This window comes from Antedon bifida, chromosome 4 (assembly GCF_963402885.1).
Source record: "Antedon bifida chromosome 4, ecAntBifi1.1, whole genome shotgun sequence".
In the NCBI taxonomy this organism is placed as follows: Eukaryota; Metazoa; Echinodermata; class Crinoidea; order Comatulida; family Antedonidae; genus Antedon; species Antedon bifida.
This window is the reverse complement of record NC_136229.1, coordinates 14,256,807-14,284,604: the sequence shown is the minus strand read 5'-3', so window position 1 is coordinate 14,284,604 and position 27,798 is coordinate 14,256,807. Positions and strand designations below refer to the sequence as shown.

Genomic DNA, 27,798 nt, shown 5'->3' with positions numbered 1-27,798 from the left:
GATTTTGGATTCTCGCCCTTTGATTGACTTGATGCGAATCAACATAAAGTGAAGTCACGATGTACTGAGGACTGTTCAACACATGGGAAAATAATGTGTTGAAATTTGAATTAGGTTAAATAAACACTCTTTTATTTAATAAACATGTAATATCATATTTGATTGAATTTTACAATGTTGATATACAAAATATATTACTAAAAACCCTAATTTTTAAAGTTCATACAATTGCCTACTGAGGGCGCAATTTATTTACTTTATTCGTGGCTAAAAACTTATTATTATTAAAAAATGTATTTTCTATGAAATTAGAGTACGTTTTAGGAAATTTTATGCTTTAAAAAATTTCCATGACTGTGCAGATTTTTGCATGTGCACTACGCGTTCAATGTTAATACGCACTCTTTTTACCCGATATCTGTTTTACAACCTTTCTATCATCATATTTTTTGATTTTGATTTAGCTTTTCGCTTTTTTTTTTGTATCTCCATTGAGATCCAGCCACTGATACCCACAGCATTGTCATTTTTTTCAGTAATTTGCCTTGTCTCGGTTGGGGCGACTTTTTCTCATTCTCACAGATTTCCTCATCTTTATCGTTTCAAATTAATTAATTAAATTTCAGTATATCACCGGGCTGTTTCGAATTAATGTTCATTGCCTAATGTGTTTATATATATATATATATATATATATATATAAATCATACTGTAAATTATAGAAACAGTGCTCATATTCGGAACATGATCTCATAATCGCGTCGAGCATAGCTCATTGGCGAAAGTTCCGTATTTTTTAGTATGAAAAAATGTCTCTGGCGGGATTTTTTTTTACAACTAAAAAATACGGAACTTTCGCCAATGAGCTATGCTCGACGCGATTATGAGATCATGTTCCGAATATGAGCACTGTTTCTATAATTTACAGTATGATTTATATATAATTTACACAGTGCTACGCAACATCATTGATTTATATATATATATATATATATATATAAATCCAAAGGCAAATTACTGAAAAAAATGACAATGCTGTGGGTATCAGTGGCTGGATCTCAATGGAGATACAAATAAAAAAGCGAAAAGCTAAATCAAAACGATAATGTAAACAGCCAGAAAAGTTAGCAGAGCTTTCGGGCAACACTAGCCCTTCATCAGTGCAAGTGAGGGAATTTGGATAAAGTCATAGCATATGAGTTGGCAAGTGCTGCCTGGGTGGACAGGAATAAAAGAAATATGAGAAAAAATGAGATAAAAAAAATTTCCTTCCAATCATTTTTTTTTCAAAACTATATATATATATATATATATATAGTTTTGAAAAAAAAATGATTGGAAGGAAATTTTTTTTTTCTCATTTTGTTATTCTTAGTGGTTATCGTGCACCCTCATAAATATTTATTTTAATAAGTGCCACTTAGACCTTTAAAAATTGCGTAGAAAACATATGTGTCAATTTTATGTAAAATTAGTGCATCCATTTATAAAAAAAATCATATATTACTAATATAACTTAACAAAAAAAGAGGATTTAGGCTCAATAGTCAAAGTTCATTATAAGAACATGTGTCAATAACCAGTTATGTACATTTTATGCAAATTAGTGCATCCATTAAATTTTTCGCCATATCTCGGTCAATACTAAAGATAATTGTCCCCCACCAAAAAGTGGATATAAAATAAATGAACTAAAACTACGAAATGGCGTATTCAGAGTCTGATTTTATTAATCTTCATTTTTCATTTGGGGGACAATACATCTTTAGCACATTTTTTTACACATACAGTGCAAACATAGTTAGAAAACATGTTTTTTCATGTGAATTATATTTTTCCAGCCTTTCCTATTAATTTTAGCAAATGTAGACTATTTCAACTTGAAATCACGTCATACTTTGAATGAAAATCTGACTTTTTAAATTCAACTGGCCAATAATGACACCACAACATCCGGTATCTACAATTCAACAGCTTCCATAATAAGTAATATTCATGGCTATCACTTTACATTCAGAGATAAAAGAAATCGAAATACGCTTATGACATCAAAATTAAAATTGGAAAAGATAATTCAGCAAGACATTATTAAAATCTTTGGGAAAATGGAATACGGATAAGTCAGATGCGCTATATTAAGTGACAAAAATCCTATATTTTATATTTGTGTGGCCATATAATGACGTCACATCCGAGAGGTAAACATTTTGCATGAATTCATATCTAAAACTTATCTGCTTGCATATTACAGTTAAAAAATTAGGGGTCTCCAATGATCCTGATCAGCTGCTATAATAACAGTATGAGTATGATTCTGACAATATGTTGTAACTTTTTCAACTAAAACGCACGCAAATTGTCTAATACAACATGTATTGACGAAAAGTCGACTAAGACTAAGACTAACGCCCGTATTCTTAAACCGGACTTTAGTCGTAGTTCGAAGTTCGACTTGAAAAAGTCATAGTTCGAGCTATTACTTCAAATTCGATTCATAAACGAAGTAGTCAAAGTTTGCAGTTCGACTTAATGAAGTCGAGCTTTTAGTCGAGTTGCACACCTCTGGGTAACAAAGGCTATACATTGGCCAATGACAAGAGAGTATTTGAGGAGCAGACAAAATTTTGCGCATTGATCACTTTCCATTTTCTTACAAACTTTTTACGCATCCAGGACTATATACATGAAAAATAATTTTAATCAAAATCTCATCAATCTTGTACCAGATTTGGAAATGTTCCAAAAGTAGCAATATAGAATATTTTAGAAATGATAATGTAAATATCTTTTGTAGCACTATTAATATTATTAGAAATATGTTAGTGATATGCTCGAATATAATTGATAGCAACTTTCAAATTTTGTTTTCTTTTAGCCTCATGGTCTTTCTGTTGTAATGACAGCACCAGCAGTGTTTCAGTATACAGCTTCAGCATGCCCAGAGAGACACATAGAAGCAGCTAACATCTTAGGTAAATATAAGGAGTTGACAAGAAAATATTCATTATGCCAATGATTTATGCTGTTGATCACTGAATTCAAACGCTGAATTTTGTTGATCATTTTGTCGTTCAAATACTTTATTGAAAATGCTTGCTGCTTAAATTATTACTTTTTATTGAACTTGGATTAATAATATAAACTATGTCTATATAGGCAAGGACACTACAAATGTCAAACGAGAAGATGCGGGCCGGGCTTTGTCAGATGCTGTGCGTCAGTTTATGATTGACCTGGATGTTGAAGATGGATTACAAGCTTTGGGGTACACCAGTGAGGATATACCAGACCTTGTTAAGGGTACTCTTCCTCAGGTAGTAAATTTAATAGACATAAGAATTACAGTTTGTTTCACTTTGATGCCAAAAATGATAATTTTCATAATTTTTTTCTTCACAGCATCGTGTTACCAAATTATCTCCACGACTGCTAGCAGAAGAGCACCTTCATCAGCTATTTCATAAATCCATGAAGGTTTATTAATCGAGGAGCAGGCAAAGTGAAATGTGATGTTAGGTTTAGTTATTCATTTCACTTGACATTTTTGGCAACGTAAATTAAACAACTTTACCGGTAATCATAGTTCACCGTTTAATTTTGGTGCCAAATCATACTATATCATGAGAAAAAGACCACTGGATTACTAATATAAACTATGTCTATATAGGCAAGGACACTACAAATGTATTTTGGCGCCATCTTGAATTTTAAAATGGCAACCGTTTTCTAAATGTTGCCAAATCGTACAATGTCATGACAAATAGATTTTATTGTAGAATAGATTAAATTTGTAATTTAACATTGATCTATAAGTTTTGAATCAAGTGGGGTTATTAAAACTTTTTTTTCATTTACCGTATTTATTCAAATAAACTCCCCGCTTTGAATAAATTCCTCCCTTGAATAAACTCCCCCCATAGAACATTATTAAACAAAATGTTGTATTACAACACATTTCTATTTTTAGAATTCATTGATTGACATAATCTACAATTTACCACTTCTCGATATTTTCATATAAGGGGTATTTATTTGATTATAGATGTTACCATATTACACCTAAACAAATAAACGGGGTATTTATTCGAATAAATACGGTAGTTACAATTTGACTAGACATAGAATTTGCGAATTATGTTTCTAATGGGACCAAAGCTATTTTTTAGCGATAAGCGATAGCGTGAAACAAGCTTTTATTTGCGGTGCACCATAAAAATTATTAATATACAATAAATAAAAACTAATATCAATTTATATTTTTTTACATACGGTAATGCAATTAATTTAATATCACTTAAATTCGTTTTTTTGACATTTATTTTGAAAGATTTATGTATGTTTTTCTATGTTTATTCAAAAGCCTATTTTTGTTTACATTAAATTACAATAATCTTCATCAATCACATATTGGTTAAGAAATTCTTGAATTTTCTACCTTTTGCTGATATAATTATGTGATTCAATCCCTTCATCAGCATAAAATATTGTTAAGATGGGTTTTAAGAACTCTAAGTTGGTTTCCTGTGATTTTAACCATGTTTTATAATTTAAAAATTTTGCTTCATTAACTATGTTGAATTTTTCTTTCCTATTATGTGTGTATTAAACTCATCCTTAATATCCATTTACTTGTTCAATTTTTTTCCGATATCCTTTTACACATTTACACAGTAGAAACATAATGGTGATTCAATAATTTTGTAATATAACTTATTGTTTGATATTAAAATACCGTGTAAAAGTTTATAGTTAAATATTTAAGTTTGATCTCATAAATTTCACAAATTTTATTTTTCAAACATTTTTCCAATAAATGTGGTAATTGTTTAGCATATTTTGCCGTACAGTTTCGGTGGAATGTATTCCTTCATAATAATGTTTTGAAAAATTAATTTGTTATTTACTTTAGACAAACAGAAATTGAGCCTAGTTTGATTAATTCTTGTTCAAGAATTTGTAGCCACTTTTTTTGAATTGTATTTTTAACAGCCATCATTGATACTAATTAGTTCACCATTTCTAAGTATCTTTAATCTTTACCAAACCAAATTAAAGTTTTCAACCCTCCAAAATCTAGTAGATTAAACATTTGGCTAATTAGTAAAACAATGGTAAATGTCTTTAACAATATCAAAACAGATATTATACCCTCAAAAGATAACAATGCCAATTAAAGTGATTATAAAGATTAAATAAAACCTCAGTTGTTCAAAACGGACTAGATACTGTACTTCAACAGTAGCATTTGATTTTATAGTAGGGGTTCTTAGCACGAAAAAACAGTTCGATAGTTCACTTTACCAAATATGGTAGGCATGTCCTAAATGATTGAATTAACATGAAATTAAAATAAGGGGCGGACACCAACCAAATTTTATTATAAGGGGTGGGGCCACCTATTTCAAAATGACCCCTATATTTTAGAGATATATCTCACTTTGTGTGATTAGTGAACATGGCAAGTGCTTTTTTTTCATAAAATTGGGTTGTCCAGGGGGTAGTTGACATAGGGGTAGTTGACCTGGATGGTAGTTGACCTGGATGGTAGTTGTCCTAGGGGGTAGTTTTCCTAGTGGGTAGTTGTCCTAGGTGTTAGTGTTGTCCTAGGGGGTAGTTTTCCTAGTGGGTAGTTTTTTTACTGTAATACGTATGATCCGACGGTAAACTTGAGTTTTTTGTGGAACTCTTTCATTTTAGCACCATAGTATTTTTACTATGCCTATGGCATCAAAACGTATTATTATGCTTTATGAGGAATGAGATGTTTTCGCCGTAAGGTCTATTTGTATTAGTGTTACACTATCTATTTTTTTCAAACTAGTTTTAGCCTATAGACTCCGAAGCACACATTCACAATCACTAGTTCGCCAATGGGTAGCAATTTTTTAATAATAAAACATTAAAACTGGTCATGTTACATGCATAAAAACACTATTAATATGCACATGGCAACAATTTATTAAACAGTATGTTCATACATACACATAACTTAAGTATGTCCTAACATATTAGTCAAATAGTCTTTCTTACATATTGCTGATTAGATAGACAAATGTGAAATCTATTCACGATTGATTTGCATATAATTATAATAATAACAATGACGATAACAATAATAACTGGCTCAGATATTGTGCCTGTTCACAGTATACAAATTATATAAGTACATTACATCTTTTCATAAAGTAATTTTTTTTTAATACACAATATGCTGGATTAAACTAAAATAATACTCAAAACAAATTGATAGAACCATGGGTAAAATATTTATGAACTTTTCAACAAAACCAAAATTATTCTTATTATTTTATATTGTTTGTAATTATTATTTACAACATAGGTGAGGGTGAATAGAGACAAAACCTTGATCCTCCTACTGTAAACATGTCAGTAGTCAGCCTCTATAAAGAAAGTATTATAATATGTTAATTGCACACAATTTCATAAAAACTGGAAGTCCTACTTCTTCGGTCATACAGTAGTGTAATACATTGTCATTGTCAATTAAAAATGATTCATTATGAAAGCTATAAGTTCATTACAGTTACTTAATATTATATAAATGTTTTTTGCGATGTTACACATAATTTGTAGAGCATTTCCTCTTTCACCGAATCGCACAAAATAACACACCTGCTAAATTGAGATGCTAGGCCAAGGCCTAATCAATTCGGAAAAAATGTAGCGCTTAAATTTTGGATGCAGAGTAGAACACACTATATGTAAATCATGATCATCATCAGTCAGCCTTCTGTTGCTCATTGCATGGAGGTATAATGCATATATATATTTTTATACCTCCATGCTCATTGTAACAACAATGGATGTGCATAACGAAATTGCACTCACATATAACAAAATTGCACTCTTCATTGGAATAGTTTATTGAATATCATGTCACCCACAATCCTCCAATCAAATGACAATAATGTACTCAGGTGTGTTATAAATTGTTATAATCAAATAAACATTTATAATTTTGTTCATTATATACGGAATTCAGCTTATATATACACACACACATTCATATTTTTATATGTAATGATATTCTTAAAATTTTAATCTAGATTACAAATAATAATAATTTAACCACCACAGACACAGCACAATTATTCTAAACTGCCCGGTGATATACTAACAATTTATTAATTAATTTGAAACGATAAGATGAGAAAAACTGTGACTGACGACAAAAATAAGTCGGCCAACCAAGATTTAAACCAGGAACCTTCTGCTTGATATGCAGATGTCCTAACCATTAGACCACTGGGGCTTTCATGGTATTGTTCAAACCCGATATATATGGATAGCGACTCTTTAACACTCTTGGCGTGGCATGGCGGAACAACACTAGTCCCTAATAATAATTTAATAAATAATGTGTTACATGCAATGCTCATTTTCATTTATTTTTTCATTTGTTTGTCCATCTTCAAGAAAATAGACATTTGAATACAATGTTTTCTTATTTGAAATCACTACTATTACAATACACTATACATGGTCATTTCAGAAAATACTAAATTTTTACAAATAATGTTTGTTTAATTCATAATGGAAATTTTTTTAAAAATCCATCTGTCAATAAATATTGTTATTAGCATGCATTCACAACTTATGAGATGTTAAAAGTGCACCAGTTTTATTTTCAAAAACATTAAAGCCTTGGCATATTTACATAATAGTAGCCAGTAAGTTATTTTAGAGCTCAACATTGCATTTTAATGTAAAGTTTATATATTGTATGTACTTGTGAGGTTGTTCTTCAAAATGTATATACTTAAACATAATTAATATTGTTGGTAATTTCTACAAATCCTGCTAGTTATATTTTCAGGAAGTGCACAAAATAATGTATTATACTTTAGTTAAGCATATAAATAAACATTCAGATAAATAATGATATAAAATAAAGATATGACAAAATGAAAAGGATTGACAATTTTCCAATCATTAAGGAGAAATGCCAGCAGTCAGCTATGATTTGATAGCTGTCAGGTATGTAACATTGTATGTTATACTGTCATTCCTATTAAAACAATTTATGCATACATGTTCTAAAAGTTCAAGGAGCACAGTGTCATGTCAAATCAAAAATATCATTTTGGTCATACCAAACACCCATCTCCATTCAACAAACCATTGAAATTATCAATCATATTTCAAAATGCTGCATACTAGATAATCAGAAAGTTTTAAAACTTGACAAAGAGGTTACTGATCCATCAAGAGATGTAGTTGTGGACCTAGGTGGAATGTCGGCAAGAGATGCATGATTGAAAAGTTTATACCATCCTATTACTTTGTTTAAAAGAGACATGTTGTCGAGAAGAATTTCAGCAAGACCTAGGAAATCTTTTTTGTCAATTCTTGCATAGTCACCCCAAACAGTGATCTAGAAAAACAAGCATGACAGAATATTTAATGCATATTTTTTCAAAATGAGAAATTGCTGTATACTTATTTAAACAAATAATCTGTACTACCTACCTGAAAAAAAAAATTTAAAAAAAAAACAACTTTCTGACTACATAACCTATCCAAGTTTAATCAAGTTTTCACGAAAGTAGTAGTAGTATGGATAACGATGCAAAATCTATGAAAATCTTACTTCTAAAATATAGGGCCTACAAACTGAAAATGCTTTTAACTTTCCATTAAATTACGTATATAATATATAGCTCCTTGTCAAATAGACTGGGGTTTTCCTTTTTATTATGCACATGGTATCATGTACAAATTTACATGCAAAGGTAAGAATTACAATGATAAAATGGTAAACTCCGCACTCTTTATAGGATTTTCTGTTAAAAAAAATTGTTTTTGTTTAATCAAGATTATTACTGACATTTTATTTTAATCCGCGCAAATCCAAGATACACATACGTTAAAATATGAGTGCAAAAATGTAATGACCTATGCATATATACTATGACCTGATGCATAGTGTCATACCGTACCATACAGTATATACAAAGATATATCTATATACAGTGTAGCATTCGTGAAATTACGGCACCCACATTCTTTTGTTATGATGACGTTATCAAATACAACAAGATGACAATTTTGGAAGATAATAATACCAAATATAACGTAAGAAAATTAAACATGTAGAAGTGCAGCGCGCGCTCTTTTAAATTTATATAACTTTGACGAAAGAGAAAAAAATACCATATGATAATGTCACAAAAATATAAACCAATAATGAGAATTTTTAGTGGGGTTTCTGTTGTTTTTTCAAGAAAACTCAAAATTTGAGAAGTTTAATGATGGGTTACTGTGGGAACTCTCCGTAGAGTGCGTTTTGAATTAAATAAATAATGTTTTTTTATTATTTCTTTCATTAATTAACCATTGTACGGTACAGTATATGAAAATCTTGCCTATTTCCATATGCATGCATGCAGAGACTAGTCTGTAGCAGGAGGTGGACACTAACCATGTGCTCAAGTCTTGCCAGCACTGTTGGCATTGTGTGCAATTGGTACTGAAATTTATATATTTATAATAGGTATTTATCTAGATATCTTAAAAAATTGAGTTTAAGAAATGGTATGTAGATCATGTCTTAATTTCAAGATATGAAATGGTAATATGTCCTCTGTAGGGTATCAACTAAAAACTTACTCTTAAAACTTTGCCCCTGTAATCTTCATCAAAGAGCAATGATTGCCTATACTCTGGATTTAATGTCCTCCTTGCTATTTTGGTTTTTCGTTTTCCAATGCATCGGTTTCCGTCCATTAAATACAACTTAACCCATGGGGCTGAAAGAAACAAATGATCAAGAACAAACTAACACAACATACATCACAATTGTGTTTCAAATTGAAATTTAGAAGAACATTTTCAAAGTCACTGGAGGTTTTCCCAATAAATAAATAAATTTTTGTTTAATAAGAATTTTTACCAAAATTAATTTAAAAGCAATTATAAATAATACCAAGAATGTCGGAAATCTAAATTAGGTATTTGCAAAAATACACATACAGTAATTGTTAATGAGTACAAATTATTAATGAGCATAGGACAATTTTGCTTCTTTGGACCTAAATTCTATTTCATACATAATTGGCTTGGAAGGGTGGAAAATTGCTACACTAACCTGGTAAAATCTTAGCAGATGGTTTTGCAACTAGGCCTCTAGCTTGAATTACTTCAACTAACAACTGGCCATTTTTCTCCTGTAAACTAAGCTGAATATCCCCTAATGCTGGAGTTCCAAGTACTTGTCGACCAACCAATTGCGATGGGCCTAGGCCATCCAAGAAATCATTAAAATGTGGTTCGTTTCCAGTCATTCGAGGCATCCACACCCTGTGCATAATCAAATATAAATATGAATAATAATTATTTCCACTTTAATAAAGTTAACAATTGGTATTTTAACTTAACTGTTAGATTTAATGCATTTCTCATTTATATTTATTCAAAATGCAGTGCTTTCAGTCATTCCAGTGCATTTCGAAATATTAATTATTATTTTATTGATCCCAGGCTCATCCCATGGTATCTGTTTGTTGTTCGTATTTGTATGTGTATGAGTGTAATCCACCGATTTAATTAATAAATTGTTATTATCTGAAACCGAATTTACAACCATATCATATATGTGCAAATATAAGAATGTGTACATAAATTAATTTAAATAAGCCTGCAATGAGTTTTCCAAAAAAAATAACTTTTATACGCACCAATGATAGTTATAGAAGACTACATTAACCAGCAGACTTTCAAAAGTTAAATTTCTGCTCTAGTTCTTTTATTTTATTAAAATTATTATAGTTTTGTCAAGCATTAGTTTTTGTGCCATTTTAAAAAAAATAACTTTATGTATCAACGGGTGCAGGTCAAGTCGGCCCCAAACCGTCTCGGCCAAAGTCAAGTCGGCCCCACGTCAAGTCGGCCTCAAGTCAACTCGGCCTCACGTCAACTCGGCCAAAAACTAATCGGTCAACTCGGCCACAATAAAGTATGGAACGCAAAAAGTGTTTAATATTATTATGATTATTACTATCCACTCTTTAAAAAAAATTAAGAAATAAGAAAAATACTCATACAAAAAAATGATCTCATTGCCGATATGAATAGAAGTACCCGCGTGTTACAAAAACATGTGCAGGTACCACATTTTAGTATATCGAAGACGTTCCACCATGGAGCTATTAATAGCTCCATGGCATGGTTCCACCGTTTGGCCATAGAAAAATGATCGTACATATCGTTTTTGTCCATGATTTGCGTTTTAAAAAAAGGGGAATCCCCGGTCAGCGAAAACACGTAGCAGTTGCAGATATCGAAATAGCTGCCAAAGGTGCAGAGGGAGGCGCAGCTACGAATTGGTTTAAGATGTTGTCGCCTAATAAAATGGAGTTAACATTATTTAATACCTCAATGATTCAACCAAACAATCTTATTACACCTAATAAATTTCCTCGCATATCGGACATGTTGATTGAATTTTGACGCACGAACGAACATACGCGCCCACGTACGTGTATCATCATTATTGGGCCTACAATGTGTTCCTATTTATTATCCAAATGTTCATATTGTAATCATTAATAATAGTATGAATGCTAGCTTATTAATCAATTGTTTGTTATGCGCAATTTGAACAATTTGTGCAATTTGAAATTTTATTAAACGTAAATAAAGGAAAGTTGGTGAAATCCTTCTTATTTTTTTTGCTAAATGTATTATTGTCTAAATATTATTAATATTCATTAAAAGTCAGAATTATTCATAGGTAAAAAAATATGAAGAAATATTATTTTATCAATCCCCTTCCTTTGCACCTTTTGCATTCCATACTTTAACGGGGCCGAGTTGACGTGAGGCCGAGTTGACTTGAGGCCGAGTTGACTTGAGGCCGAGTTGACTTGAGGCCGAGTTGACTTGGGGCTGACTTGACTTTGGCCGAGACGGTTTAGGGCCGACTTGGATCGAAATCGTATCAACTCAAATATTTCCAGTGGGTTCACTTATAACCCCTATTTGGGCTAGATTCAGCCTAGTTTAATTCTGTAAACATAATTTGTTTAAATACAAAATGAAAAAATACTCTTGTATTGCGACAGTAAGAAAAATGTACTTACGTATTAGTATTGTCTAAGCTTCCTACACTACAGATGCTACCATCAGTACTCTCGCGACTCGCTTGTGGCGTTAAACCACGCTTAACATCCACAATACCTGTACCTACTTCCTCGCTTCTTTGTATTGTTGACCTCTTTTTACCTACATTGAGCATTTGATAAAAATGAAAAATACATTGATTTTAAACTAATTTTAATTTGATTCTTTTTCATGGTGCTATTTAATATTCTAACACAGTATATATTTTAAAAAAATTCAAAGGATACAAACCTGATAAATTTGATGTGCTGTTACTTTTTTTATTAAGCCCTACAAATGCTGCTACTTTTGATAAACTGGTTCGACGTTTCTTTAAATCTGCTATGTTCATGGTATCTGTAGCCGAGTCTGATATGCTTCCATCACTACGGTCATAAGAGTAAACCTCTGCACTACTTGTACTTCGACTTAAAATTTTCTTAGGATATGGCGATCGCTCCTCCATTTTTGCTTTCAAATCACTTTAAAAAGAATTTTTTCTTATTAGAATTATCTTCATATTGGTCACAAAATATTAAATGATAGCAAATTTGATATATTATTTTTGTACATAGTGAATAGGAAGTAATTTTATACAAGTTATCAAATTGACAAATAATAATGATAATAATAATATACGAGTCCCTTAAATGCAGAGGTAAATTATTTTTAATTGTATTTACCGCGTAACACAAATATATTTATTTTCTTGCCTAAACTTTTCTGCCATCCACAAATTTTCAATGACAATAACATACAAATAATGAAAACATTTCTTCTGGTTTCGATAGTATAAATCAGCGAACAAGGACCATATGACCATACATAATCACATACCTAACTGGGACAATATAGATGTACTACACAAAGAATAAGTTTGGCTCAAACGTAAAATTAAAGAATCCATCAGCATAAGCAAACAAGATAAAAAGATGAATAGAGACGAAGGCGCGCACCAACTATCACATATTTATGATCAACTCCTGATAACAACTGGTCCCCTAGTCTACACACTAAAAACATCCAGTGGCTGGAAATGAGACCAATCAGCGTTATAACGCATATCAACTGAAGAAGTCCGGCTAGACAAAACTGTCTTGCAAACGTAAGTTTACATTACTGGTTTACTATCAAGGAACTACATATCAACATACAAATACTATATAATTTGATCACTTCTCCTCCCAATGCTTTTTTATAGAATTATTTTTAAAATATAAATAAAAACACACAGAAACTATTAAATAAAATCGCAACTGAATGAAGAGTCCAACTCGCTTATCATTTGAAAAAAAAAATAAAAACAAATTAGGTACTATAGGCCTTAAAACTGACTGATTAATTTTTAAAGATAAATAGTGGGGGGGGGGGGGGCATAAAGACATTAAGTATTTGAGCCACAGGCCCCCCATGGTGGGGCCTGTAGCAAAGCGAATTTTGGTAAATCCCCCAGATGGTAGAAAATGGTACTCTCCCGCACATACAATTCATGATACACCTCTAGTTGGCCCAGAAATAACACTCTCCAAATGTATTACACAACAATCAGCAAAACAATCAAACTTTTTCCGCTGGTAAACACGTTTTTTTAGCACGTGTTCTGTGTAGGAACAGCTGATTTTTTTTATCACATTCTTCACACAGAGTCTGTTGTTTTGATTTGCATTCAATGCATACCATAAAGCCTACATGCACTCGGACTGTCAACCAATTAGTAATTTAAAACATTACTAAATTAAATACAATGCTGTACGCAGTATTCAGTCGATAATATATAGGCGGTCTAATTGGTCTTACCTGTGCTATGCCTACCATATAAATTTTCCCCCAGATTTCTACTTAAAAAATACCCTAAAATGTGATCTACTGTAGGCCTAGATAATTTGACACAAACTCATACGATTTCTCCCGGTTCCCCCACGCTAGAGCTCTGTGTTAAATCGCATGTTGTTGCACGTGACACAAACTACTGCGGTCGGTGTAGAGGGCGAATGTACATGGCGAAAGCATGTGCAGAACGCGACGGTCGAGGGATGATCGGTGTCAACCGCATAATTTTAGACTTTAATATACGTATGTATTTTGTTAAATAATAATGTATTTACGGCACCTAGATCTTCGAATTAATGGGTGGGCTTATACCGGGGTGCCTCATTTTGTATGAAAATTAGTCAAAAGTCGGGGGTGGGGTTATACCCGGGTATGTAATGGGTTTTATACCCGAGTATGGGCTTATATCCACGTCAGTACGGTAATAAAAACCATATAAAAGAGAGCAAATTCAATGATTACCTGACAATTGCCATCATGTTTAAAAAACCAAGTCACATGCTTAATCTTCAACCCTTCCTTCAATAATTCATAAGAAACTACAATTGAAGGCTTACAATTTTCAAATTTTAAATTCACATCGCTTCCGGGTGATTTTGTCATGATTCGGTAAATCATAGAAACCATAATTGACCGCAAGAGGTCTCACCACTTTTTGTCCAGTCTAAATGAATGTGTCATATCACTGAAGCCACTCCCTGTCCACTATATAGTGGATGTGTGTGAACTAGTACATCAGGGTAACCCCTTATTTGTCTCGAAAAATGTACAGTACTAGGTTCTTTAAACAAGCAATGTGTACTTCTAGTCTGTTGTCAGGTTGTTTATGGTGGTCATAAATTCTGAAGTAAAAGATATTTTTCAATGAAACTTTACCAAAGTATACTTTATGATATGGAGCAATCTGTGATATGATAAAAATAGCATGCTAAGAAGAAATTTATGGTTGGTCATGGTTGGTCATAAACGTACGCACACACATTTTAAATTTAAAAATACGCAAAATTTATTTCTATTCAATGTCGCATACATTTCAGGTCATATACAGTTTGTTTAAGGCGATTAAACATTTTTGGCAGATGTTTCCTCTTTATTAACAGCTCGTGTTAAATAAAATATGCATTATAGTGTGTCAAGTAAGACAAATGAATGATGTACGATCGATTTTCATGGCAGCGGACGACGTCTTATTTACTAAATAATATTTCAGTTTTTAGTCATAAGTAATACAGTAATAATCATTATAACATGAACATGTAATAACAGCAAATAAGTCAGTGTCGTCATCGCAATTATATTGCACGTTACCTTTTATTATTATTCTCACATCCGTCATTTGTATCACAAACTTGTGGAAAGCACACCTTTAATTTATTTTATGGTAAACAATTATAAATCCAATTCGTTTTTATATCACACTAACAACCTTTTATTTTCTTTAGGTCATAATGGCATAATCTTTTTTTTATGTGCGCAATATTCTAACGTATTAGTATGACGTGCAAGTGGAGTTTATTGTGTGGATAACTAACAAATCTAGTTGTTATTTGTTGTTTGTTTAGTACATGCCGCATCCATCTGAAGATGAACTTATAACCGAAGATGCAATTCGTGTGATGTTTTTACTGGCCAATACCACTTCCGTTATCAAGCCTATGGATCAAGGAATCATTGAGCCCCTTAAGAGGCGGTACAAGAAACACATATTGAGTGCCCCAGATGAGATGCCAATTCCGGAAAGAATAAAGACTGTAACTATCAAACACTGTGTGTATTGGATAGCTGACACATGGGAAAATGCAACTGAAGAAAGCTTGTCAAGATCTTGGAGAAAGTTGCTAGGTGCAAACAGATGATGAAAATTGTGAGGAAGAATGGTGGATAATGAGGATACAAACGTCTTCAACATAATGTTTCTGGGAACTCGGTTAGAAACCAGACAAAGAGGGATGGATTGAACCAGAGACTTGGTTGCAGGAAGACACTGCATATCCTGATTACCAGAAGTTGACAAATGAGGAAATTGTGGCAGAAGCCAGCAAAGACAATAACCAGTTACAGTAGGTTTGATATTGTTGACACGCCTTACATTATTTTGTTATGTTATTTTATTACATACATTACATTAGGTTAAATTATATTAACTTAAAAATCTGTCCGTGCAGACTAACCAGGGTCTGAGTGCACCACCCGGCCCCTAGAATGCGCGTACTGCATGCAATGTTATAACTTTGCTGTCGCCCGAATTTCCTGTTTTTTTCCATTCAGTTGTAATTGTCGCCGAGATTAAACGAAAGAAAAGACATACTGTTCCCGTTACAATGATCAACATCAAGTGATACATGTCTGTAAATAAAGAGTTGCGAATGACTTGCCTATTTTCACCTAAAAATAAACCCATTTTGGTCCCTGGATGTAACATGATATTGACGCGTGTATCATACATCAGGTTGGGCACGAATGATTCGTACAAAGGACATCGTAGGCCTACCTATTGCGTATATGCGTAAAAAATGGAGCGCCGTGGTTACTTACAGTATGGAGGATATGTTACTAATAATATAGTACACTAATATACTGTGGTAACTGTGTACTGTAGTTTACATTATAGCAACCAATTTTTTTTCTAGGCCAGCCACCGATACGTACTCAACTGTATCAATACCTATTTATATTGATATATTTAATTTCCTCAACAAAATGATGTAAATAAATATTGAGCTATAAGAACCATTGAATTTTGGACTTGGCACTTTTTTCAGCCGTGCAAACGCTTACTTGCACGAAGCCCCTATGGGGGCCACCTTTTAATAGGCTAGTACCTCAGTTTTCTTATTTAAAATATCAATTTACAATAACGTGAGAGTGCTATTTCCGACCATCTAGAGGTGTTATATTTTCAAAATCGCCTCAATTGAGCCCCATTCATGGTGGACTGAGTTGGTGTGGACTCTCTACAGTTGCACTCCCCCCCCCCCCACCCCCTTTCACAAAATCCTGGATCCACCCCTATGGAGGAGGAGGTGTCTGAGACCAAGCTTCTGGGCCTGACTGTCCAGTCCAATCTTGGTTGGCAGTCCCACCTTAATGATATTATTAGTAAAAGTAGTCGACGACTATACATGCTATCACGTCTCAAACAGTTTGGTGTCCCGACTGAAGATTTGATCTCTGTGTATATACGTGTTATGTTCTCCCAATAAGCCCCGGTTGGAGTATAACCAAGGAACAGACCTACCAATTGGAGCACATCCAAAACAGAGCATGCCGCATTATCGTTGGTGTGGATTACGTATCATACACAGAATCACTGAAGCAGTTGGGACTCCATACCATGACTGAGAGACGCTACCGGCTATGCACTGAATTTGGAAAGAAATGTGCTAATGCATATAGATATGCTGAGTGGTTTCCGAGAAATATGAGTAGCATAATATGGCCTTGCGGGAAAGTAATACATACCAGGTCCTCAAAAATAAGACAAATAGATATGGAAACAGTGCAATCTTGTTTCTTACTCGCTGCCTCAACAGTATTGATTAAATAACAAAAGAAAATAAATGAATAATGTAACCAACTATTAATTAATTTGGCATATATTTCTTGCAATTGTACCATTTTATTTTTATTTCTCATTTAATTTTGTATATAATGTTTCTGTAAATGTTTAATTGTAATTATATAATTGTCTGAAACCTTAATTAAGAAATAAATGTAAATTCTTAAATTAAGACTATATTTTTATACTGATGAATGACAGGTAAATGTGCAATACAGGAATATAAGTGCTATATGTTTTACTGAAACTTGGTTATCGGACAAACAATGATGATCAGGTTAATATTGTAGGCTTTAAAATCATAAGTTACTGAACTTAGGTGTTGCTTATCATAATTAAGTTTTGCTCAACCCAAAGTATAGTCCATTAGTACAGCAATGTATGCCAAAGAAAATATCTACTGGACAATTGATGCTGTTGAAAGTTTAAAGGGTGCTTTTGAATGCACAGATTGGAATATTTTCAAAGATGACTATTATGACATTAATGAAGCAGGTGATTCAATTAGTAGTTATATTAAATTTGTACTGATATTCCTATTCCCACTATTAAAGTGGTTAAGATATATGCAAATAATAAATCGTGGATAACTAAAGAATTCAAACATATAATTAATAGAAAGAAACAGGCCTATTGTATTGCCAATAAAGATGATTTGACCACGAAGGCACTTTTTGTGACATACAGTAGAGAACTGGACTAACTCTCAAAACACACACTTTGCCACCAAAATCACCTCAAGGTTTTCCTCACTATTGTAATGTAATGATATACATTTTTATAATTGAAAAATCAACCTTAGTATCACAATTCAATTGAGCTCACGAATTTGCCCAAGAAAGGTCCAGTGAAGAGATTGTCCAGATGTTTTAATGTCCATTAGGCATTATAATCAGATCCCAAAAGAAAACAGTTGATTTGACCTCTGACCGTTCACATCGTAAAACTATTAGATATTGACAGTTTTAAGCAGAGATTCGACAGGGCCAATTGATCATTGTAACCCCCAGATAAAATCCATCACTCCCATCCAAACGTGCCTGGACAGACTTAGGACCAATCATTAAGCTCACAGATGATGTAATGACATATGCTAATGAACAGAAGCCGATATATCCCCAAGTTTGAGAATAGCCCACACACCTCATAGACACTTCGAAGACACACCTTACTGACACTTCCTCAGAAGCACATCTACAGCCACACCTCACTTACAGCATCACTTATACTTTGTTCCTGTTTCTTTATAATTATATTGTATTGAGTATTATAATGTATTATTGAATAAAAACTACTCATATTCAATCAACCAAGCGAGTAGAGTCTTTATTCAGTAAAACCTCCACACATTATATTACACTATGAGGAAAACCCAGCGAGATTTAATAAGCCGAAGGCTAGGGGGCGTACTCCAGACTGTAAAGTGATTCCAACAGGAGGGGGAACCAACAAGATAGCGGCCGTAAATATGTTTAAAAACATTATTTAATATAAAAAATAATAATCTAATATAATACATTAAGACCACATAAATTACAACACATATTCTTTTCAAAGCACATTGAAGTTTTTATAAAATTAAATATTTTATTAATCGCAATGGAATGAATAATTTCTTGGTAATCTAGCATTTTTTGTATACGAAGATCATATAGAATGCGTTCACGTTTATACGCTTAACATGCTGCGTTGCGTATTTTTCTCACGCAGATAGGCTCAACACAGGCGTATAGCAGTGCATACTGCGTAGGGCATATCTGATTGGTCGATTGCAGCCGCCATCTTGTTGGTTCCATCTCTATGGCGAATCACTTTTTGAACTGCGATAACAATTTTGTTTGACATCCAGCCTTCGGCTATATAAAATCATTGGGAAAACCTGTATTTTATGGCAGCCATTTTGAAATCTCAAATTTAAAAACATAATTTAATTTGATTGATTCACTACCATAGCCACAATCAAGGCAGAAACCATGTTTAAACAAGAAATATTTCTTACAAAAAACGCTGCTCGACATTTTAAAATTAATCATTGTTTTTTCTTCAGATATATTTATGATTAATTATTAAAAACATGTCCTTTAATCGCAAAAATACATACAAATCAAAGGTAGTTCTTTAATTATGATTCACATGCCCATTTAAAAATTGTCAATTTTGAACTTTCATGTGCTGTGTGTGTGTGACCTCGACCTGTTAGCATGCAACTGAATACCCTCTAGAGACAACGTGACTTCACGAAAATTCTTCCCAGTCTGTTGATTCGCGTCAACCAATCAAAGGGCGAGAATCCAAAATCGTTCAACCGTGAGCCATCATAGACTCTCTTTCCCAGACGTTTTTTGGGTCCAGCAGCTGGGATCTATAAATTATAGTCGAGTTTACAAAGTCGCAAAACTGTCGGCCTTAAATACTATAACTGCTGCTTGCTTTAGCTTATGAATGAGTAGTCCTCATGGGACGTAGCTGGCTAGAGCAGCAGCATAAAAAATAACATAGGCTAGAATGAAAAAAACTATCCAATGATACCAAACAGTATTGTATTTGGTAAAATTAGATTTGACCTTTTGACCTTTATTGGTCATGTGACTTGTTACTAATGACTTTTTTTATATGGGTGGAATAAATGATAAGTAAAATGGCCACTTTCCTCTGGCCAAATTGTGTGCAACCCTTCCATTCTATGTTTTTGATGCCCCAATGAACAAGTGCCAAGATTCAGAATGTTATCACAATTGGAAGGATTGGTTCCCTTAACACGACACACCTACTAATATTACTGTAATCCAACGTCAAGAAATGTATCTGAGGACCCATTAAAATATCAATATCAAAGTTAAAATCAAGTTTAAATTGTTTCAAAAAGATTTCCAACTATTACTGGAGTTTGATTTACAATTTAAAACGTTGTAGTTTGTAATTATGTACTTCTACTACAGTGTTCAGTAATGTATAAAAGGAGCTGTAGGTCTACTATGATAGATTGCTATATAAACACAAAATATATTTGAACTATTTGGTTATACGCACACACAACATGCACATACGTTAAAATGTGAATGCAGACAATTTATTATGCCATCCTATGACATAAAGTAAATATGTTGACAGTGCTGATTTGAAATTACAGAACCCACTTTTGTTCTGATTGTTAACATGATGACAAAATGAAACATGAAGATAATACAATTGTCTGAGCAACAACATTTTGAAGAAATTCGGGCATGTAGAAGCTTACTAGATTTTGAAAGTTTTGAAATGCTCAAAATGTCCTGAAATGTATGCCAATTTGAATAGATATTGATTTTTAGCATTTCTAAGTGTGCGCATAATTTAAAAGAAAAGTCAAACATTACAAAAATAAATAAGAACTTGGTTAAAGAAAAAAAAGGTGATCCACATTAAGTGCGAATAACAAATAGTACAGAAAAAAAAGTTTGGTTATCCGTTATTGGTTATCAAAATATAAGCGTGCAAATTAATGTACTTTTATTTATGATGTTACAGAATATGGAATATAGGTCAGCCGCAGCAATGCTCGCAAAAAATGATCATTATGAAATTCTCAAAATGACCTGAATTGTGGGCGAAATTAATTTTACGCATTTTAAACTTTGAAATGCACATGCAACCTTTTTTGACCGAACGATTCTTTTTTGAAAATTCTCGCGACCCACCCAGTATTTGAGTTACAGGCCTTCCCCCGGGCGGGGACTGTGACGAAGCAAATTTAGTTAAATGACACTTTTTCCGCCGGTAAACACACATTTGTGTTCAATGCGAACGTCAAGAAGTTCGCTATAAAAGGTGGTACTTCCTGCGATCTTAAAAGTTCCCACCAACGGTACATCAAAGTAAAGCGCAAACATTAAAAGCCCTCGGCAGCAAGTTACACACTCTTTTGCAAACTACAGTCCTAGAACCGGCGTAGAACCCAGCTGGTAGGTGAATAAATCCATGATTCACCACGTCTAATACTATGTGTCTATTGTGTGTACGATACTCGCATCAACACAGGTAAAAAACTGTAGATGTAACATGATGAAACATATGTGTATATGTCCTCGAGTACGATGATATTGACTGAGTAATTTTCGCATGATTATCGTGTCCCTGTCATTGAACATATGAAATCCAGTAAATTCTCGAGGAGTTTGATATTGACTGTATAATTTGCGTGTGGCAACACTCAAGTTTGGTGATAAATAAATAAAAGTCATCTACTGGGACTCGAACTCACAAAGATTAGTCCACATCATCACGAGACTACATTTTACACGCCGCGCCACGTAAATTGCTTGAAGAAATAATTCAATTAAACTATTTAAACTATGCGTACATAGCGCCCTCATTTTGTTATTCGCCCACTATAGATGCGACGAATGACTGTGTGATTGACTGTGTAATTTGCGTGTGGCAACACTCGAGTTTGGCGATAAATAAATAAAAGTCATCTACTAGGACTCGAACTCATGAAGATTAGTCCACATCATCACGCCGCCCACGTAAATTGCTTGAAGAAATAATTCAATTAAACTATTTAAACTATGCATACATAGGGCCCTCATTTTGTTATTCGCCCTCCATAAATGCGACGAAAGACTGTTTGTGATTGGTCAATACTCATAGTAGTAGCCTGGTACGTGGTGATTCGGCTTGAAGAAGACGAATTATTATTTATTCGGCCTACCTGATATTATTATTTTTAATGTAGGCTTATTGATGGAAATTCTTCTGTTAATTTAAAAGACCTAGGCCTAAGTGAATTTTTTATTGCCAAGGAATCATTAATTAGTAATCATCTGTATATTATTCTTTGCAATGTAAGGTGAATACAATGCCTAACTAGGCAGGCATATTACATAAAGGAGGCCTAGCTACCCGACCCAGTAGATATTCGAATTGTTGTTGGCTTTGTAATGTAACAGATATCACCTTTATATCGGTAAAATATAAGATTCGACATCCCCTTGGGAAATGATATTATGCTCTCGAGAACAATATTTCTCTCGAGAAAAATATCATTCCTTTGGGGATGTCAAATCTGATATTTTACCTCTAAGCAGGCAATATCTGTATAATATATCTTTGTTGAGTTTCATTAAAATGTCTTTGGTTCTGAATTTATGATCAGTCATATAATTTCATAAAATGCTGCTGTGCGGCTCTGACGTCAGAATCAAAGTTTCCTGCACAACTTTAAATTTAATTGTTATACTCTGACAAATTTGCAAAATATTTTGTTAAAAAATTTTCGATAAACTTTTTTAACAAAATTAAAGATGATGAAAAAAAAAAAAAGAAAAAAAAGATCCTGAAATAATAAACTTCATATATTACACTGAAGTTACTTTACATTATAAATATCTGAGGAATTGGCCTTTTTGTCCATTTTCTTGCTGTGCAATCATACCACACTTTAATTTTGCAAGTCTCTGGGATTTATAAATATATATCCTCTGAAACTTAGTCTGAAATTGTTTTTGCAACATGACAATACAATGTTAATAATTGTGGATTGTACGCCAATACTGTATAACTTCATATTTTATATTATTTTATATAACTGATAGTAATAATAAATTCCTGATCGGTTAATTTGGTCCAAGATTTGAATGAAATTTTTTTTTTACTACATAAATTTACCATTGTATGAATTATTCACTCTGTGTAGGCGACAGGTAGTTTCAATACAATATTTGAGAACCATCTGTGTGCACTTACTACAGTAAATGGTATCATACATGAGTGAAGCAATTGCTTTTAAAAATATATCCTACATTTTTTAGTGCATTCGTTGGAGGCATGCAATTGGATACAAGCAGCCATGAGCAAAAGGAACAATCAAAATATTTATGTAGAGGCGCTGTTTAAAGATACAAGGAAATTAGTTAAATTACATTATGTAAAAGATGTATGAAAATCGATATGATATTCTTTGAAATATGCAAATCTACATAAATGAATAATAAAAAAAAAAACAACAATGACAATTACACTTTACTTTGACCTTGGAACATACTACTGTTTTACTACAAACAATAATACAAACAATTTGTTGGATGAAAATATGTATTCTGAGGGAAATTGTTAGTAGTAGGGTGGCACTTCATGAATTTAACGTAAATCTTTGGGAGCAACACTGATTATTGGGGACAGTAAAATTATAAATTACAACTGCAACTTAAGGACAAAATGATTCAAGTCATTAATTAATAATTAACGAGTCAAATTACCTCGGTCTCCGCTCTGGACAGCTACTTATACTAGATGCAGAAAAAATAAGAAGATAAAAAATATGTAAAGAATGTTTAACCTAAAAAAATGAATGGACAAGTGGATAATACTGTAATACACGCTTTCTTTCATTGGATTTTTAAACTATAAGAATATACACAATAAATTCCATCAACATTAAAGCATGGAGTAAAGAATTAAATGCGCATTTCCTGTTTTAATTGGTCTTAAATTGTAATAAATTGATTGAATGTGTATATGGTAAATGTAATATTGTATTTAATTGCACGTTCTATTTTGATTAATAATATTTATTGAAGCTATATCACTGCTTATACTTTAACAGTTCGAATTGAATTAGTGATGCTTAGTTGCTGGTTGGTCTTGGTCACCTGTCTTTTACCATGGTCAAACAAATAACTGAGTTTTAGCTTTGCAGAGCATGAAACTGTATAGTATAGTTTCAAAGAGTGAGAAGTACTGAAATACAGTAATAAACAAAATAATTTGTTTTAGTAGTTTTAATCTTATCTTTATTAAACGACAGTGTAAACAAAACATACATGATTTGTTATTAAAAAGAGTTCTTTTTTTATTAAATATATTGTTATGCTTTTATTTTTTATGGGCCTATGTAGTGTTTGAATAATTTGCATTTTCAGAGATTCTATATTGCTTATATTTGATTATTGTTACTGTATGACTGTCAATCTCAAGTCTTATTTCATGATTTAAAAAATGAAATGAAAATGAGTAAAATTAAATAAAGTTTACAAAACCTACTATTACATTTTTTTTGTGGAATTAAAAATGTGTAGTGCTGCCCTTCACACAATAATGGTGAAAAAACAAACCATTATTGTTTGAAGGGCTGCACTACACATTTTTAATTCCACAAAAAAACTGTACTTTGCTTTTAGGATAAAACAAAAGAAATATTGCCATGCATTTTATAGCATTGAAAATTAAAAAACAGGCCAACAAAATCTTTAGTTTGTATTATTTGGCAATATAGTACATATACAACAAATCACTAAAAAAAACCTAAATAAAAAGTGGAGCATATTGAAAGCTATAGTGAGAAATGAATAGGGAGCTTTCGATTTGCGATGACCTACTGTAGGACCTACACATATTGAGCTGTTGGTCATCATTTGGACCTAAAATCCCTCAAATTATGTCAAACATCCCTATGTCTCTACATGATCAAAAAATCAAAAGCTCCTTAATATTGCTTGTTGCAATGGATATTCTCTATAAATGATTACGTTAAAAGCTATAATTTTAGGCATTGTTAAAAAATAAAACAATAATAATAATATGTAAATACGAAATTATGGAAGATGGAAGCAAAATCAACCTTGCAATAATTAGTAGAGCAATATGCTAGTTAGATATACAGTAACACTTTAAAACATAGCTCTCCTAACAAAAAACAATAATGTGTGGAGAGTCGATAGTCGATTGTCTATTGGCCTCCCACATGGAACGATCCCACCACACGATTTTTTTTATATAAGTTCAAAGATGTCTGCCGGAGTAGTATTTTAAAGTTTTTCAAGAGAACAATGTGTGGTTATTATTGTACATTTTACACAAAACCAGCTCATAAATGATTGACTAGACCAACCAACAGTGTCCCCCTGACAAACGTCACTGACAATTTTGAATAAATAAATGCTTACACACTGTTATAGGGCATCCTCAATTGCAAGATACTGTTTCCATCACATTTAATAACAAAAATTGTTACATAAAGTACATTTAAATAACTCCTTCCTAATACGGATCTTTTTTGATGAACTTTAATAAACTTTGATCAAGCGATATGCCCAAGTTGCCCTCGATATGGTGCATTAGTGTAAGTCTGTTAACCTCAGATATATACTGTTTTTGGAGTGTGATGAAGTCATTCACAGGTAGAGCGAGTTAGATTCTGGTAGTAGGAGGAGTGCGACATCTGTTTTGAAAATAGCTCAGTTGTGGGTATTCCCGAAGATTTTAAAACCAGTTCTCTTGATAAATAGTTAATATATAACTCTTAGCTCTTTCATTATCCCTAGTTAGGTCTAGACTTCTTAAGCTTAATTAAAAGAGTCTGGTACATCAAATCCATGCCTTGCGGGTTGGTTGTATGATTTTTAAAATTTTTAAGCGGAATGGCTAGCTCCCATATTCACCCCTAGATCCGCCACTACAACCCCTTCGATACACTCACTTTTTTTAAAGTGAAAGTATCATCTTATTCTCTTCTTCTCGTACATGTAATGCAAAATGGATTATCATTTTTGTTCCCACTCTAATTAAAGATGCCTAAAAATCAAGCTAGGAGTAGTGGGAGAGCAGATATCCTAATAATCCCTTCTGATCACTCTAAGCTCTGTCGACACTTAATTTTTTGCCTTGTATTGAAATGGCGGCTATTTTTCAAAATTTCAAATTTATATAAAATAGGCATAAAATCAGACCTAAATAAGATAGATGCATGATCTTGGTGTCTTAAACACATGTATTTTGTATAAATGAATGTATATTCAAAATGATTACTACCTTGCCACACAAACTTCTATAATTAGGTCGATTTCCTTGTTTTTCAGGGGAATTGAACTCACTCTTCAACACAAAACACAAATTCCTTCAAGATTTCTTCAAAGACAACACTTTTTTAAACATTATGTCAGTAGTAATTTCAAAAGAAGTCAAGAAATATATCTTAGACAGAGATAATAAAAAAAAGCTTTTTGAAGTTTGTGAGCAAAGTCTGGTTGTGGACTCCCTAAAAAGAAAATGAAACTAAAAACATTTAGTAGCTTGACAGTTCATCTAAAATGCTGTAAACATCAAAAAACTCTTGGTCACTTCTAACAATCTCACTCCTTAAATTGGTTCCTAGGCTTGGCGATATGACTACAAAATGGCAGTCACTGTCAGCATTGGAAGATTGCTTCTCATCTCGAAACATCCAAGAAGCAAAAAGTCTAACCAAGCAACTGAACCAAACACTCAAATTGTCATCTATGACCATGTAATAATGTATGGCCGGCAGCAGTTCAATGTATGAGAAACATCTATATATGAAAATGTTTCAAGAAGAACATGCAATAGGAAATAAAATGGATTTTGCAATTCATGATGAAGCATAAATGGTACAAGTTGGTGAACCACTCTAACTCTTTGTCTTAATAACGACAAGGATGTTGACACAATAATTACTCTGCATGGTATTGATGTAATTAAGGATGTTTTAATCCTGTTTTTGAGATCCAGTTTCTTATCAGGAAAAAAGTATAGCAATTAATATTCCGGGAAAATTTCAGTGAAGTGGATGGGAGGAAAATGAATGTAGTGCAATGAATTTCTACTGATCATAACTGGGCCCTATTGGAGACCAGTTTTTGACTGAAGAGGTTGCACAGTATAAATAAATATTTCAATTTCAACTATCGTGGAAAGTTGTTTACATATAAAATATATAAAAACCAATTGTGAATTAGAAATTAGATATTCAAGAAACTAAAGTGATAACAATTGCCGATACATGCTGAAATAAATAATGCTTATACATCAAGTTCATGTTTATTAGCCAACTAGTAAAAATTGCTGTCGGACATGACTGTGCCCTACACACGCTTGCATGTTTTAGCTTTCGGGAATTCCCTTTTAACATGTGTAAAAATACTGAGAGTGATGGTCACAGAGACGTATGCAAGAAGGATCAAGTAATTAAGCAGGGAGTTGTTAATTAGAACTTCCTATGTAAGCAGGCCTAGAATAACCATACTCATCATAATTTTATGATGGCCTCTTTTAGCTAATATATTTAATATCATTGTTGTACAATTTGGACCCAGGAGAAAAACGCAGTAATCATGCAAATTGTCGACCTTCTCTCCACACACACACACACACATCACCACCACTCCACATCACGCATGGCGAATGTCGTCAGGAAAGTAGTGCATGCACAGTAAAATGCAATTGAAAATACACTGGAAACGGCAGGATTATTTTATGAGATGATCTTGTTATTTTCTAGGCCTATTTAGTAATAA

The 27,798-nt window shown here is 32.7% G+C and overlaps 2 protein-coding genes across 9 annotated transcripts in view; one reads left to right on the top strand and one right to left on the bottom strand.

Moving 5' to 3' along the window:
- Positions 1 to 4,624, top strand: part of LOC144840164 (hydroxyacid-oxoacid transhydrogenase, mitochondrial-like) — a 41,525-nt gene extending 36,901 nt beyond the window's left edge. For both annotated transcript variants that reach the window (XM_078695877.1, XM_078695878.1), the window contains 3 exons: positions 2,876 to 2,972; positions 3,157 to 3,314; positions 3,400 to 4,624. In XM_078695877.1, coding sequence (XP_078552003.1) covers positions 2,876 to 2,972; positions 3,157 to 3,314; positions 3,400 to 3,483 — 339 coding nt within the window. In that variant the 3' untranslated portion in view covers positions 3,484 to 4,624. The remainder of the gene's footprint in view (positions 1 to 2,875; positions 2,973 to 3,156; positions 3,315 to 3,399) is intronic.
- Positions 4,625 to 5,868: 1,244 nt separating this feature from the next.
- The window catches only part of LOC144840145 (regulating synaptic membrane exocytosis protein 2-like), a 161,929-nt gene continuing 139,999 nt past the window's right edge, over positions 5,869 to 27,798 (bottom strand). For 6 of the 7 annotated variants that reach the window (XM_078695830.1, XM_078695837.1, XM_078695838.1 and 3 more), the window contains 6 exons: positions 23,746 to 23,775; positions 12,373 to 12,602; positions 12,102 to 12,243; positions 10,109 to 10,320; positions 9,631 to 9,770; positions 5,869 to 8,395 (listed from right to left, as the gene is read on the bottom strand). In XM_078695830.1, coding sequence (XP_078551956.1) covers positions 8,186 to 8,395; positions 9,631 to 9,770; positions 10,109 to 10,320; positions 12,102 to 12,243; positions 12,373 to 12,602; positions 23,746 to 23,775 — 964 coding nt within the window. In that variant the 3' untranslated portion in view covers positions 5,869 to 8,185. The remainder of the gene's footprint in view (positions 8,396 to 9,630; positions 9,771 to 10,108; positions 10,321 to 12,101; positions 12,244 to 12,372; positions 12,603 to 23,745; positions 23,776 to 27,798) is intronic. The other variant, XM_078695835.1, reaches the window with a different exon arrangement.